The sequence below is a fragment of the Pleurodeles waltl genome, chromosome 9 (assembly GCF_031143425.1).
Source record: "Pleurodeles waltl isolate 20211129_DDA chromosome 9, aPleWal1.hap1.20221129, whole genome shotgun sequence".
In the NCBI taxonomy this organism is placed as follows: Eukaryota; Metazoa; Chordata; class Amphibia; order Caudata; family Salamandridae; genus Pleurodeles; species Pleurodeles waltl.
In genome coordinates this window covers 692,701,666-692,717,821 of record NC_090448.1, presented here as the reverse complement: position 1 = coordinate 692,717,821, position 16,156 = coordinate 692,701,666, and the positions used below count along the sequence as shown (strand labels likewise).

The window sequence follows — 16,156 nt, the reverse complement described above, 5'->3', positions numbered from 1 at the left end:
CTCATCCTCATACTGAGGGTACTCACTGAGATACTTTTGGCATATTGTCATAAAAATAAAGTACCTTTATTTTTAGTATATCTGTGTATTGTGTTTTCTTATGATATTGTACATATGATATAAGTGGTATAGTAGGAGCTTTACATATCTCCTAGTTCAGCCTAAGCTGCTTTGCCATAGCTACCTTCTATCAGCCTAAGCTGCTAGAAACACCTCTTCTACACTAATAAGGGATAACTGGACCTGGCACAAGGTGTAAGTACCTCTGGTACCCACTACAAGCCAGGCCAGCCTCATACACCGGTGTCGAGGTGTTGATGCAAGATGTTTTGCGATCGACAACAATACTGACGATTTTCTGTGAATTTAGTCTTTTTCCGAATCGAATACCCGGAGCGAAGATGAACACGTCTGAACCTGATGGCGGAAAGAAAACAATCTAAGATGGAATCGATGCCCATGCGCAATGGAGCCGAAAGGGAGGGGGTCACTCGGTCATGTGACTCGAAAAGGCTTCTTCGAAGAAAAAACAACTTGTAACACTCCGAGCCCAACACTAGATGGCAGGAACAGTGCACAGCATGTGTATCTGCAGCTACACATGCCATCGAACATATATATATATATATATATATATATATATATGTGTATGTATGTATGTGTGTATGTTGTTCTGTGCTTGGCATGTTCGTGGGTCATTGCATGGCTCCTGGGTGGGTTGTTATACTAGATAACAATGAATCCCTGCTCTCATCTTATCACACTTATCTACCCATCATCATATGTCATGTCTCTATCAATCTATCCTCCATTCCCACTCTGACTCATCCCAAATCCATTCTACTACTTTCATCTCCTAAATAACTCTGCCTAAGCTCTTCCCTCCGCTTCCACATCTAGCTCACCAAACCTCACTCTATTACCATGACCTCTCAACCAACCCTACTAAATTCCCCCTCATTTATCTCACCCTGCTACTATGATCTCCCTAACCCTTCTACAGAACTCCCCTCCTCCATCCCCCTTTACTCATCCCAAGCCTTTGGGATGAGTAAATGAGGGATATACTCCCAATTAACACTTCTGGATTTCTTTCCTCCTCCACACCTCCATTACTCCAGTCAATCTAACTAACAAACTCTCAGATCCGCGGCTCAAATGAACTCATAACAATACTAAAACTGTACACATATTTCCCGATACTAATCCATCACTAATTCTTGTTGGGTTCCGGTGTAGTGTGCTATTCGCCGAACAACGCTTCAACGCCTCGTCAAGGGTAGTAAGCGTTATATAAATACTATTACAATACAATACAATACAAAAACAATTGGCTAAGAGAAGCAATATTAAACTCAAGGGGCAGAAGATTTAAATAATCAAGTGCCATTACTTACAAACCACAGACAAGGAACAAAGTATGACAAAGATGGATAGAAAAACAGACAGCTCAAGTTTACCAAGTCCATGGATAATTAGCTCATCTGATCCAGGTTTTTTCCTTGGGATTCTCATACTTGTGTTCAGTTTATAACATTAAAAATTAAGGATCAAAGAACTAGCTTGCTTTTCAAATATGTGGACTGATCGGTTAACCATGCAAGTGACTGAGAAATCTGAGTGCTGTGAACTGAACCAGGAATTAGTAGTCTGAAAACAATAACTGAAATGCATTTTCAAAGGAAGCACTGTCCAAGAGATAGGTAGTCAGTCTACCAATACATACCTGAATCTCTTCCAAGAAAAGGTTGATCTCCACAAAGGTGTTGCTCATGAATCCATTGGGACTGCAACAGTTCTGAAGAAACTTGGCAGGATTTGGACGAATTTTGGGATTTGCTCCCACCAGCTCACAGTAATGTGGAACAAGAAGCTTGGGTATCTGAGGAATTTAAAAAAATAAACAATGATTTTAAAACAGACCTAATCTTTTAAAATCGGATAGCTTACTGTGCAAAAGTCTGAAAGTGCAGCCATTTTTGTTAAGGATGTCCCTATTCATATATGTAAAATAAGCTTCAGTCAGCAGGAATCACATGTGAGCAATAGCAAAACAACAAATATTAATACAGCAGTCCCTCCGAAATAAACTTACAAAGCTTGCACTATAACTAGTGATCCATAATTTGGATCTTCAAGACAATTTTTGGCTGGGTTATATATCATATTGTAACTTGTGTGCTGGATTATACAATGGTGAGGCAAATGTGAATTACAGCAGTCTTGTTAACTCTTCGTAAGCCATAAATATCTGTATGAAGACAACACAGTAGTTGAAGGCCCAAATCAGCCAGCTTTTCAACCTCCTTAGAATAAGTGCCATTACCAGAAGAGTGGGGTATGACAATTTTCCACAAACCTCTGAAACAGGTGATGCAGTCAGAAGAGTAGATCCAGCAAAGCTCAAATGATTGCACATGCACAGCTTGCCTTAAAATGAAAATGTCACTTACCCAGTGTACATCTGTTCGTGGCATCAGTCGCAGTAGATTCGCATGTTTTGCAATAGCTCGCCATCTGGTGTTGGGCCGGAGTGTTACAAGTTGTTTTTCTTCGAAGAAGTCTTTCGAGTCACGGGACCGAGTGACTCCTCCTTTTGTCTCCATTGCGCATGGGCGTCGACTCCATCTTCGATTGTTTTTCCCCGCAGAGGGTGAGGTAGGAGTTGAATTGTAGTAATAGTGCCCATGCAATGGAGTGACTAAGTATGCACCTATTTAAGGTTGAGATGATACATATATAAATAGTTGAAGGTAACTTCCAAACTGCTACAGGCTCCCGGGGAGGCGGGTGGGCACATGCGAATCTACTGCGACTGATGCCACGAACAGATGTACACTGGGTAAGTGACATTTTCAGTTCGATGGCATCTGTCGCTGTAGATATGCATGTTTTGCATAGACTAGTAAGCAGTTATCTCCCCAAAAGCGGTGGATCAGCCTGTAGGAGTGGAAGTAGTCTGAAATAATGTTCTTAGTACGGCTTGACCTACTGTGGCTTGTTGTGCGGATAACACGACTACACAGTAGTGCTTGGTGAATGTGTGAGGCGTAGACCATGTGGCTGCCTTACATATTTCTTGCATTGGGATGTTTCCTAGAAAGGCCATGGTAGCACCTTTCTTTCTGGTTGAGTGTGCCCTTGGTGTAATGGGCAGCTGTCGTTTAGCTTTAAGGTAGCAGATTTGGATGCATTTAACTATCCATCTGGCTATACCTTGTTTTGATATTGGGTTTCCTGCATGAGGTTTTTGAAATGCAATAAATAGTTGTTTAGTCTTTCTGATGTTTTTTGTTCTGTCAATGTAATACATCAATGCTCTTTTGACATCTAATGTATGTAGTGCCCTTTCAGCTACGGTATCTGGCTGTGGAAAGAACACTGGAAGTTCCACTGTTTGATTTAGATGGAACGGTGAAATAACCTTTGGCAAAAATTTAGGATTGGTCCTTAGGACAACCTTATTCTTGTGTAGTTGTATAAAAGGTTCCTGTATTGTAAACGCCTGAATCTCGCTTACTCTTCTTAGGGAAGTAATGGCGATGAGAAATGCCACCTTCCAGGTTAGGAACTGTATTTCGCAGGAGTGCATGGGTTCAAAAGGTGGACCCATAAGTCTAGTTAGGACAACATTTAGGTTCCATGAAGGAACAGGTGGTGTTCTTGGTGGTATAATTCTCCTAAGGCCCTCCATGAATGCTTTAATGACTGGTATCTTATATAGGGAAGTTGAATAGGTAGTCTGCAGGTATGCAGATATTGCTGCAAGGTGTATTTTAATGGAAGAGAAAGCCAGGTTAGATTTTTGTAAGTGAAGCAAGTAACCCACTACATGTTCTGGAGTTGTGTGTAATGGTTGTATTTGATTAATATGGCAGTAGCAAACAAACCTCTTCCATTTACTTGCATAGCAGTGCCTGGTGGATGGCCTTCTGGCTTGTTTTATGACTTCCATACATTCTTGGGTAAGTTGTAAGTGCCCGAATTCTAGGATTTCAGGAGCCAGATTGCTAGATTCAGCGATGCTGGATCTGGGTGTCTGATCTTTTGGTTGTGTTGTGTCAACAGATCTGGCCTGTTGGGCAATTTGATGCAGGGTACTACTGATAGGTCTAGCAGCGTTGTGTACCAGGGTTGCCTTGCCCAAGTTGGTGCTATTAATATGAGTTTGAGTTTGTTTTGACTGAGTTTGTTTACCAGGTAAGGAAGGAGAGGGAGAGGAGGAAAAGCGTAAGCAAATATCCCTGACCAGTTCATCCATAGGGCATTGCCTTGGGACTGTTTGTGTGGGTATCTGGATGCGAAGTTTTGGCATTTTGCGTTCTCCTTTGTCGCAAACAAGTCTATCTGAGGTGTTCCCCAGAGTTTGAAATAAGTGTTCAGAATTTGGGGGTGAATTTCCCATTCGTGGACCTGTTGGTGATCTCGAGAGAGATTGTCTGCGAGTTGATTTTGGATCCCTGGTATAAATTGTGCTATTAGGCGAATTTGGTTGTGAATTGCCCAACGCCAAATCTTTTGTGCTAGCAGGCTTAACTGCGTGGAGTGCGTCCCCCCTTGCTTGTTTAGATAATACATTGTTGTCATGTTGTCTGTTTTGACGAGAATGTATTTGTGAACTATTATTGGTTGGAAAGCTTTTAGTGCTTGAAAAACTGCTAGAAGTTCTAGGTGATTTATATGCAGTTTTGTTTGATGTACGTTCCATTGTCCTTGTATGCTGTGTTGATCGAGGTGTGCTCCCCACCCTGTCATGGAAGCATCTGTTGTTATTACGTATTGTGGCACTGGGTCTTGGAAAGGCCGCCCTTTGTTTAAATTTATGTTGTTCCACCACAGAAGCGAGAGGTAAGTTTGGCGGTCTATTAACACCAGATCTAGAAGGCGACCCTGTGCTTGTGACCATTGTGATGCTAGGCACTGTTGTAAGGGCCTCATGTGCAGTCTTGCGTTTGGGACAATGGCTATGCATGAAGACATCATGCCTAGGAGTTGTAGTACCATCTTTGCTTGTATCCTTTGTGTTGGATACGTACGTTGTATGATGGTGTTGAAATTTTGAATTCTTTGTGGACTTGGAGTGGCTACTCCTTTTGATGTGTCTATTATGGCTCCCAGGTATTGTTGTACCTTGCGCGGCAGAATTTTGGATTTTGTGAAATTGACGGTGAACCCTAGTTTGAAGAGGTTTTGTATGATATGATTTGTGTGATTTGAGCACTCTATTAACGAATGGGCCTTGATTAGCCAGTCGTCTAGATATGGGAACACATGTATTTGCTGCCTTCTTATGTGTGCAGCGACTACCGCTAGACATTTGGTAAAGACTCTTGGTGCAGCTGTTAATCCGAAAGGCAGTACCTTGAATTGGTAATGTATTCCCTTGAATACAAACCTTAGGTATTTCCTGTGCGATGGGTGTATTGGTATATGGAAATAAGCATCCTTGAGGTCTAAAGTTGCCATGTAGTCGTGTAGTTTTAGCAATGGCAATACTTCTTGTAGTGTGACCATGTGAAAGTGGTCTGATTTGATGAAAGTGTTCACTACTCTGAGGTCTAGGATTGGTCTCAGCGTTTTGTCCTTCTTTGGTATCAGAAAGTACAGTGAGTAAACTCCTGTGTTTATTTGTGTGTTTGGCACTAATTCGATTGCATTCTTTTGCAATAGTGCCTGCACTTCTATCTCCAGGAGATTGGAATGGTGTGTTGTCAAATTTTGTGCTTTTGGTGGTATGTTTGGAGGGAATTGTAGAAATTCTATGCAATAACCATGTTGGATAATTGCTAGAACCCAAGTGTCTGTAGTGATTTCCTCCCATGCTTTGTAATAATTACTTATTCTTCCCCCCACTGGTGTTGTGTGGAGGGGGTGAGTGACATGTGAGTCACTGTTTAGTAGTAGGGGTTTTGGGGCTCTGAAACCTTCCTCTATTCCTAGGGAATTGCCCTCCTCTATATTGTCCCCGAAAACCTCCTCTATACTGTCCCTGGTAATGGACGGTGTTGCTTGTGAGGTGCTGGCTTGTGTGCTCTGACCCCGAAACCCCCCTCGAAAGGGTGTTTTACGGAATGTGCTGTAATTCCCTCTGCTCTGCGGGGAGTAGAGTGCGCCCATGGCTTTGGCAGTGTCCGTATCTTTTTTGAGTTTCTCAATCGCTGTGTCCACTTCTGGACCGAACAGTTCTTTTTCGTTAAAAGGCATATTGAGAACTGCTTGTTGAATCTCTGGTTTAAATCCAGACGTTCGGAGCCATGCATGCCTTCTGATAGTTACAGATGTATTAATTGTCCGTGCAGCTGTATCTGCAGCGTCCATGGAGGAGCGGATCTGGTTGTTGGAAATGGTCTGTCCCTCCTCAACCACTTGTTTTGCCCTATTTTGTAAGTCCTTGGGCAGATGTTCAATGAGATGTTGCATCTCGTCCCAGTGGGCTCTGTCATAGCGCGCAAGTAGTGCCTGGGAGTTCGCGATGCGCCACTGGTTTGCAGCTTGTGCTGCGACTCTCTTACCAGCTGCATCGAACTTGCGGCTTTCTTTATCTGGGGGTGGTGCATCTCCAGATGTGTGGGAGTTGGCCCTTTTCCTAGCTGCTCCTACAACAACAGAGTCTGGTGGCAGCTGTGTAGTGATGAGAACCGGGTCTGTAGGAGGCGCCTTATACTTTTTTTCCACCCTTGGTGTGATTGCCCTACTTTTGACCGGCTCCTTAAAGATGTCTTTTGCGTGCCAGAGCATACCAGGGAGCATAGGCAGGCTTTGGTATGAGCTGTGGGTGGAGGAGAGTGTGTTGAATAAAAAATCATCCTCGACCTGTTCTGAGTGGAGGCTTACGTTGTGAAATTGTGCTGCTCTAGCCACCACTTGAGAATACGCGGTGCTGTCCTCTGGTGGAGATGGCTTCGTAGGGTATGCCTCCGGACTGTTATCTGACACTGGGGCGTCGTATAGGTCCCATGCGTCTTGATCTTGGTCACCCTGGCTTATGGTGGTGTGAGCTGGGGAGTGTGATGGAGTTTGTGCTGGTGAGACGTTAATCACGGGCGGAGGAGAGGGTGGTGGGGTAACTCTTTTCACCACTTTTGGTTGTGGTGTCTGTTCAGTTTGGAACTCCAACCTTCTCTTTCTTCTAATGGGGGGAAGGGTGCTTATTTTTCCTGTCCCCTGCTGTATGAAAATACGCTTTTGCGTATGGTCCACATCAGTTGATTGTAGCTCTCCCTCAAACCTATGCTTTTGCATTTGGGAGGTTAGCGAGTGCTCTTCTGTATAAGAGCCTGAAGCTGGGTCGCTTGCAGTTTGTTTCGGGACCGAAACCCTGTCTGCGTGTTTTTTCGGCTCCGAGGTGACTTTTTTCTTTTTCGGGGCCGAAACCTCTCGCGTCGATCTTCTTCGGTGCCGCTGTCTCGGCGTCGAGCCGTTTCCACACCGGCATCTCGGTGTCGAGGCTTGTCTCCAGCACTTTCTCGGTCCCGAGAAGGCTGCGTGCCGGTGTCTCGACCGGAGTCGGACGATCTCTGCACTGTTTGGGCCTTTTTCGGTGCCGACGGTCGGTCACCGAATTTATGGGTGGAGCCATGGCCTGATGGCAGTGGCGTCCCCTGGGCCTTGTAAATCTTCCTCTGTGTGGTTTTCGACGTCTTACTCACGGTTTGTGTATCGTCGAATCCTTCGGAGTCCGATTCTTGGATCGAAAAGGATCCCTCCTCTTCTTGTTCCTCGAACTCCCGGTGGGCTGTCGGCGCGGACGCCATCTGAAGTCTTCTGGCTCGACGGTCTCGGAGAGTTTTTCGGGACCGGAACGCACAACAGGCCTCGCAGGTGTCTTCGCTGTGCTCAGGTGACAGGCACAGGTTACAGACCAAGTGTTGGTCTGTATAGGGGTATTTATTGTGGCATTTGGGGCAGAAACGGAACGGGGTCCGTTCCATCGGCGTTCTTCAGCACGCGGTCGGGCCGACCAGGCCCCGACGGGGGATCGAAAAACTACCCCGAAGGGCACCGGAGCTCTTCGATCTTCGATGCGGTGTTGAATCTAACTACGCCGATCCCGAACGCAACAATACCGACGAAAATCTTCCGAAATTAGCTATCTTTCCGTTCCGAAACTCGGAGCGACAGGAACACGTCCGAACCCGATGGCGGAAAAAAAACAATCGAAGATGGAGTCGACGCCCATGCGCAATGGAGACAAAAGGAGGAGTCACTCGGTCCCGTGACTCGAAAGACTTCTTCGAAGAAAAACAACTTGTAACACTCCGGCCCAACACCAGATGGCGAGCTATTGCAAAACATGCGTATCTACAGCGACAGATGCCATCGAACATACTTCTTACTCAAACGTTAACACCTACATACATTTTATTTAAAGAAATCTCAAATACAGTCAAACTGTATAAATTTTTTTCATTGAGAACAATCTTTATCCATACAGAAGTTAGGAAAAAGTGTTGGAAAAAAGATAAATCCACTTCATTCCATTAATTTCTGCTTTCATCTTGTGCATTATTTAACTAGCCCTTCACACCTAGAATTAAAACATGAAATCAAACTGTTCTCAATACTTTTGGTTTGCATGCAACGCTTTATACTTTAAAACTGTGGCATCCTTATTGCATGTTACTATATCCAGGTTCAAACAATCGTGTGCAGTCACTGGGCTAGAGTGGAGTGTTGTGGAGTGGTGTAGAGTGGAGTGGCATAGATAGTGTGGAGGAATGCAATAGTGCGTTGTAGAGTAGAGCAGAGAAGACTGGAGTGGTGCAGAATGGAGAAAGCTGATGTATAGGGGGTTGTGTAGAGTGGAGTAGACTGGTGTAGAATGGAGTAGGATAGAGTGAAGTAGAGTGTAACAGAGTTAAGTGGAGAAGGATGAAGTGACGTAGAGAGGAGTGTGCAGAGTGGAGTAAAATGGAGTAGAGTGGCAGAGTGGATTTGTGTAGAGTGGTATACAGTGGAGAAGCATAGAGTGGACTGGCATAGAGTGCATTGGTGTAGCATGTAGCGATGTACAGTAGAGTGCTGCGGGGTGTAAACAGTGGCGTAGGATGCAGAAGCATTGAATGCAGCCTTGTACAATGTAGCATCTAAGAAAGCAGTGGTTTAGATTAGAGTGGTACACAGTACAGTGGCATAAAGTGCAGTGGTGTAGAGTCCAGTGGTGCAGAGTAGGGTGGCATAGATTAGAGTGGTTTAGAGTAGAATTGGTGCAGAGTAGAGTACAGTGGCACAGAGAAAAGTGCTGCAGAGTAGAGTGGCGTAGAGTGCAGTGGCATAAAGTGCAGTGGCGTAGGGAGGAGTGATGCAAAGTAGCGTGGCATAGAGTGCACTGACAGAGTGTAATAGAGTGGCAGAGTAGAGTGCACTGGCATACAGTGGAATGGCATAGAGTACAGTGGTGCAGAGTAGCATAGAGTGCAGTTCCATAGAGTACAGTGGCGCAGAGTAGAGAACAGTGGTGTAGAGTTCTGTTGCGTAGAGGAGAGGGTTGTAGAATAGAATATATCGACATTGAGTGCAGTGTAGATTGATAGAGTAGAGTAGCATAGATGACAGTGGTTTAAATTGGAGTGATGTAGAGTGCAGTGGAATTGAGTAGAGTGGTCCATAGCAGAGTGGCATAAGGTGAAGAGGTGTAGATTAGAGTGGGGCAGGGTAGAGTGTGATGTGTAGAGAACATTGGCATAGAGTGCAGTGGTGCAGACCAGATTAGAGTAGAGCTGATTGGTATAGAGTGAACTGGCGTAGACTAGAGTGGTAAAGAGTAAAGTGCATTGGAATAGAGTGCAGTGTCACGAGTGCAGTGGTTTACAGTGCAGTGGCTTAGACTGCAATGTTCCAGACTAGAGTGACACAGAATGAAGTTTTGTGGAGTGGACCATTACATTTGCACTGACATACAGTTTAACTGGGCACAAGCGAAAATGTGAGTAAATGGCATAGCAAAGTGCATTTATTTGTTTTGATCACATTAATATATTTGCTACCACCACACTTCAGAATTGCAAAAATGTGCTTAATTTGTGCTTTCCTACTTCTGATTATATTCTGAAATATCTGCACAGTTCATTTACAGACATTTACATTTTGTTGGGAGCTTTGACAGCAAGACTTTCACGTATCATTTCACAGCAAGACTGTCAAATAAATCCTCTCATTTTGAAGTCAAAGAAAGAAGAGTAACCAACAAGCTTGCGTGGAAGACGGAGCCTGAAATTTGACCTCTGCCTTTGAATGCACAGTAAATGTGACATGATAAGAACAAGATTTAAAGGCCTGTTTACAGAAAACGAGCGCTTGGAAGGATACATTAAACAAGCACTGCTCTGCCAGGCAGATAAACTCAAGCTGGACAGCCTAAAACAAATAAAGCCAGCAAACTCAAAGCAAGCAAACATGAGTTACAAACTGCAAAACCCATGGTCAGCAATAGGCAGAATGCATTCCAGGGACACTTTCCAAATGTTCCCAAGATGTCTTCAGCAAATCAGACAGCTTGACTGTCTGGTAGGTTTCGACTAAAAACAAGAAGGAGGATTCAAGTGCAAGAAATGTGAGGTAATCAGAAAGTGGCTTCAAACGCCTGCAGGAGACAAACAATTATCTCAGTCAGATCCAAATGTAACAACATATGGAGACAAACATGTTTGATCACACACCAAAGAAAGATAACACAGAAAACACATAAGAAACAAACAAGACACTGCACATACAACCGAATACATTGCTATAAAAATACCACACCCAATGAAGGCATCCTTACTGGTGGTAGACTGAGTAACAAGAAATTATATTAGGGAGAACTGATCAGCATATGTAGCTAACGCCAACATGCCAAAACAGTACAGAAAATCCCACAGATCTGGGCAAAACAATTGCAATAGCAAGCGGACTAGCATTAGACGACAATAGACATCCACTTCTATCAAACAAGAAAGACAGGTTACAGGACACTAACTCAGATCTGTGTCTGGCCCCAAATAATCCTGCCCAGAAACCAGCCATTCATAATACTTCCAATCTCACTGAAACAAGAAACGAGATATGTAAACGGAGGGCATCACAGCCAGAATTCCCAATATAGGGTTAATAACAGAATAATTCTATACCCGAATTATAATTCACGTGGCAGAGGAGATATCCTGAACAGATGATATATTATTAAACTCTGCAAAGCACTACCAAGGGTAAGAGAAACTAACTCAAAAGACATAGGCAATCACCTTTAAAACCCCAGTTGAAGGGAAGCCAATGAACACATGGAGATCATTCACCAGCAAGAGGATAATCTGCCTAATTAAAGGGCAAAGGTTGCAACTGTCGTAAAGGGCATCAAAATAGTATCACTAAGAATGATGAAATGTCTCTCTATTTTTTAAGATACAATTGATTCTTGGTTCGATAACCTAGAAGGAGCATAAAACACACTGATGGCAGATTGACATCTACAACCCTACAAAGTCCTAAAGGTGCCACAGAGAACTTCAATATGGGCACCGTCTGGAATTTCTTCTACAAAACATGCAGTTAACAACAAAAGGTGCAAAGCATATTATTCCTGTGTAAACCATAGGCCATGGCACCCCAAAGCACTACAACATCAGTCTTAAATAAGAATTAGCTCAGCAAAAATCTAAAGAGTGTGCTTACGGAATTTCAGGGGAGCCAATGGACTCTATGCCAAATCTTATATAAAGAAAAATTTTAACAAAATTTGATATAATTCTACAAGAGACAAGATTGCTCTTATCTGCTACACCCCCAGACAATACATGATTTTTTTATACCTGCAAAGAAAGGGTACCAAGGCAAAAGTGTCCGGAGCGGTGGCAATCTATGCACACAATGCAACAGAAGTGGACGTTGCAAGGATACAATAAGTAAAATTAACATATTATCTCTGTCGTATTAGACCCAACTGCTGACCTCTCACAAGCATGGGAGAAGCCCAGAGGGAGCAGTGCGGTGGCAGATGTTGGTGTTCCACCTCGGCCACCACACCCACAAGTGAAGCCATGTACAAGATGGTGGCAGTCTGAGGCACCTAGACAAGGGACGGCCCAGGTCACGGCAAAAGGTGCCATGGATGCAATGGGTGTGGGTTCTGCAAGCTCCTTGCCCTCGGGCTGATGAATGGCGAGGCTTGAGGAAGCCACCTGCAAGATCGCTGCCAGTTAGTGTGAGGCAAAAAGGTAGGACGGGACCCGGCATGTGAGATTTGTGGCCGCAAGACTGAAGAGGCCCACGGGGTCATTTTTATGACCCACATGGTGGACAATGCACAGGCAAATGGGGCCCATGGGGCACAACAAGTTCCAGCCATTGTAGTTGCACCAGTACATACATCCATTGGTGCCTTTGCACCATTCAACGAAATGGCAGACCCTGCTACTGCTGCCCCTGGATGGAAGGTATGCAAGGCCAGGCTGGAAAATTACTTCAGAGCCACATGTGAGACCAATGATGAGGTCAAACGATCATTATTGTTGCATTTTCGGGGCAATGAAATCAACAAACTTTTCCAGCATCTCCCTGCCACCGGGGGTATCAATTGTTACAATGGGGCAACAACAGCCCTGAATGCTAATTTCTACCCCCAACTCAACCCGAACTTGGAACACTTCAAATTACACCAGGCCAGACAGAAGGAAGTGGATTCAGTAGATGCCTTTTATGCTCACCTATGAGCTCTTGCCAGCACTTGCACAGACAATGATCAGTCCAAGGAAGCCACAGCTCAACTAATTCATGGGTGCAGGTCAGCAAACCTAAGACGACTAATACTACGACAACCAGAAATAACACTAGAAGACATGTTGTTCTTGGCTGGCCTGTACAAACTATCCAATGCGACAGCAAAGGAGTTGGAGGTGGCACTCGATAAAGGACCTGAAGGTGGGTCCTCGCTTAAGTCTCAGAAAGTAAAAACAGAGGTGGTGGAGGCACTTTGAAGCAGGCTGGTAAGCTGCAGAGGGAGGGCAAACTTGACCACAGAGGTATCCTGCAGGAACTGTGGCTTAGAAAATCATTCACTGGAATGATGCTCTGCAGTGGGCAGCACATGCGCAGCGTGCAACAAACCACTTTGCACGAGTCTACAGGGGCAGTGAGAGAGGGTGCAGAGGCCGACAACCACTAACTAGGGTACTCTGGCAGTTAGACCCAACATGTCTAGCAAGAACCAAGAGTGGTGGGTTTGAAGACGAAGCAGCAGAGGACAACAATAAAGTGGAGGATGTATTCCTCATCTCCTACACTCACCCGAACAGCAAGGGCCAGAGATGTAATTTGACGGTCACCAGAACAACAGTACCAGCCCTTATTGATATGGCAGCATCAGTAAACGTGATGACTCACCGGCAGTACCTGCTGCTAACCCTACACTGGCCCCTCAGTCTGTCACAGATTCAACTATATTGTTATGGAGAAAAAGATCCACTAGCCCTGGTGGGAGTCAAAGAAGACCGCCATGGAGACAGGCAAGAAAAAGCACACTTCCATGTAACAGAAGAAGGAGATGGTACACTGATTGGGAGCACATGTTTGAAGATTTGGGCCTTGCATTTCTTGCCAAGAAAATCCATGCTCTGCAGGTGGACAACATATTAGAGCATTTTCAGAACTATTCTTGGGGGCAAAGGTGTCAAAAAGTACAAATCACCCCCACCCCGTCAAGCTGCACAAAGACAAAACAATACAGCCAACGCCACTCAGGCATAGATGTGTAATGTTTCATCTGTGCCAACAGGTGAAGGCGGAGCTGGAGAAGCTTAAGAAAATGGATGTGATTGAGAAAGTGCCAGGGCCCACCCCTTGGGTATCTCCACTTGTGATTACAGAGAAGCCCAAACAGCTGAGATCCATCTGGCTGTGGACTGATGTGAGATTACCCAACAAAGCAATCCGCAGAGAGCATCACATAACACAGACAATGGATATCATTGCTGACCTCAACTGTGCGTTAACCACCTTTTCGACACACTTGGGGCTGCACCATTACAAGCGACTGAACTTTGGAATTTCCTCAGCGACTGAGGTCTTCCAGAATGCAATAAAATAAATCCTTAAGTACTAGAGGGAGTATTGCGTATTAGCAATGATATTCTAATCTTCTTGTCAATCCTGGCAGATCAACAAAAACGCTTGAAGGCCACCTTACAGCACCTTCAGGAAAATGGGCTGACCTTACACAAGACAAATGATCCTTCTTTGAACCAAAAGTGGAATTTCTTGATTTTGCATTTTCCCAAACAGGCCTTCAAGTGGATCCCAAAAACTCTGCTGACACCAAGGAGGCACCAGCCCCTCCAAAAACCCAACAGAGGTCTGCAGTTTCCTAGGCATTGCAATGTACTGTGCACAGTAACTCCCAAACCTGGCCAGCTTATCAGAGCCCCTCTTGGCACTCACCAAAACAGGAGTCAACAGGGGTTGGGGGCCCCTGGAGAGGAAGTGTTTGACAACATCAAGGATGCCCTGCTAACGGATGCCTCAATAGCATACTTTGACCCAGAAAGGGCAACAGAACTGGTGACTGACGCAATCCCGGTGGGACACGGAGCTGTCTCGACACAAGAGCAAGAACCAAGGACATGGGCTCCTCTTGTGTTTGCGAGTCGCACGTTGGCCGCCACAGATGGTCACTATGCACAGATTGAGCAGAAAGCTTTGGCCATAAAGTGGGCATGCCACCACTTCCATCTCCACATATATGGTTAAGAATTTAAAGCGATCACCAACCACACACTGTTGCTTAGTCTATTTGCAGGGACTGCTCCTCAACCTCCCCTTCAGATTGAACAATGGGTGGTGCAACCACTGCCCTACCATTACACAGTAACCTACAGGCCGGGAACCAGCAATTTGGCTTATATTCTCGAAGGGGAAGACGCAATGGATGATGACTGGGGTAGGGTGAAACAGTTCATTCTAATGGTGACTTAAAGCCGCATGTCCAAAAGTAATGACAACTGATGACATAAGACAAGCTATCATCAAAGGCTACACTTCCAGGGGGTTGAGGAAGCAATCACGAACTATGCTTGGAGGCTGTTCCTGAAGGATGCAAACCAATGGCACCCTGACTAAAAACTATGGAGGGTGAAGGATGATCTCAGTTCCATGACAGATGGCGTTATCATGAGAAGCCGGAGCAGTGTTGTCCCGAAGGAACTGGAAGATCGCACCATTACCTTAGCACATTAAGGGCACCAAGGAGTAGAGAACACAAAAGCCCTGATTCGAAGCAAAGTCTGGATCCCTGGGATGGACAGCAAGGTGGAAGAAGTTCTACAATCCTTTCAGGCATGCCAGCTCCTTGGGACCCTGCCGCACTGGCCCCCGTTGTGACTGAGATGGCACACAAGACAATATGGGAAAGCGGGAGAATGGACTTTGGCAATCTCCTGGATGGAAGGCTGACCATAGTAATGGTCGATAACCGTTCCAAATACCATTGTAATAGAGTAGGTAACTACCACGGCATTCACCCACGTCAAGCTACTATTAGAAAAGATCTTTGCAGCATACGGCATACCCACCACCATTAAGACAGGTAATGGACCTCCCTTTCAGGGAGCAGACTTTGGTCAATACCTTTTAACACTGGGCATCAAGCACCAGAAGATTACACCACACAGGCCCCAGGTCAGCAGCACGGTAGAAAGATTAATGTGAACCTTAAAACAAGGCACTCAACAGGGTAGCTGATTGGAAACAAGAATAACAATGGGAACTTCACAGTTCTGTCTGAGCTTACTGTTAACACACCACACTCCACAACCAGGTGCACCCCAATGCATTTGATGACCGGTCTGGGACAGCATCCCGTCTGGGCAAGGAGGGCAACCTCAATCGATCAGTGAGGCAGAAGTTCAGGCAAGGAGGATAAAGACCAACAACAGAGCCAGGACCAGACAAGCCACTAACCGACACCTGGGAGTCGGTGACTGTGTCCTAATAAAAGGTCGCCACCCCCGCTATGAGAGGGTATCGTGGACGATGATGGGAGTGAATGGAACCATGGTCACCGCTTAGAAGGGTAATGAAGTGACCACAAGAGACGTCTTGTGGTTTAGGCACATCCAAGGCATGGGCCAAAGGGAAGCTGAGGGAGAGGACGAAGTGGAAGTTTGGTCATGCCAATGGCCGCAGGCAA

At 45.1% G+C, this 16,156-nt stretch overlaps 1 protein-coding gene across 1 annotated transcript in view; it reads right to left on the bottom strand.

Annotated features, from left to right (window-relative positions):
- The window catches only part of SCYL1 (SCY1 like pseudokinase 1), a 1,332,837-nt gene that overhangs the window by 1,142,831 nt on the left and 173,850 nt on the right, over nt 1-16,156 (bottom strand). The window contains exon 6 of the mRNA XM_069207794.1: nt 1,727-1,882. Coding sequence (XP_069063895.1) covers nt 1,727-1,882 — 156 coding nt within the window. The remainder of the gene's footprint in view (nt 1-1,726; nt 1,883-16,156) is intronic.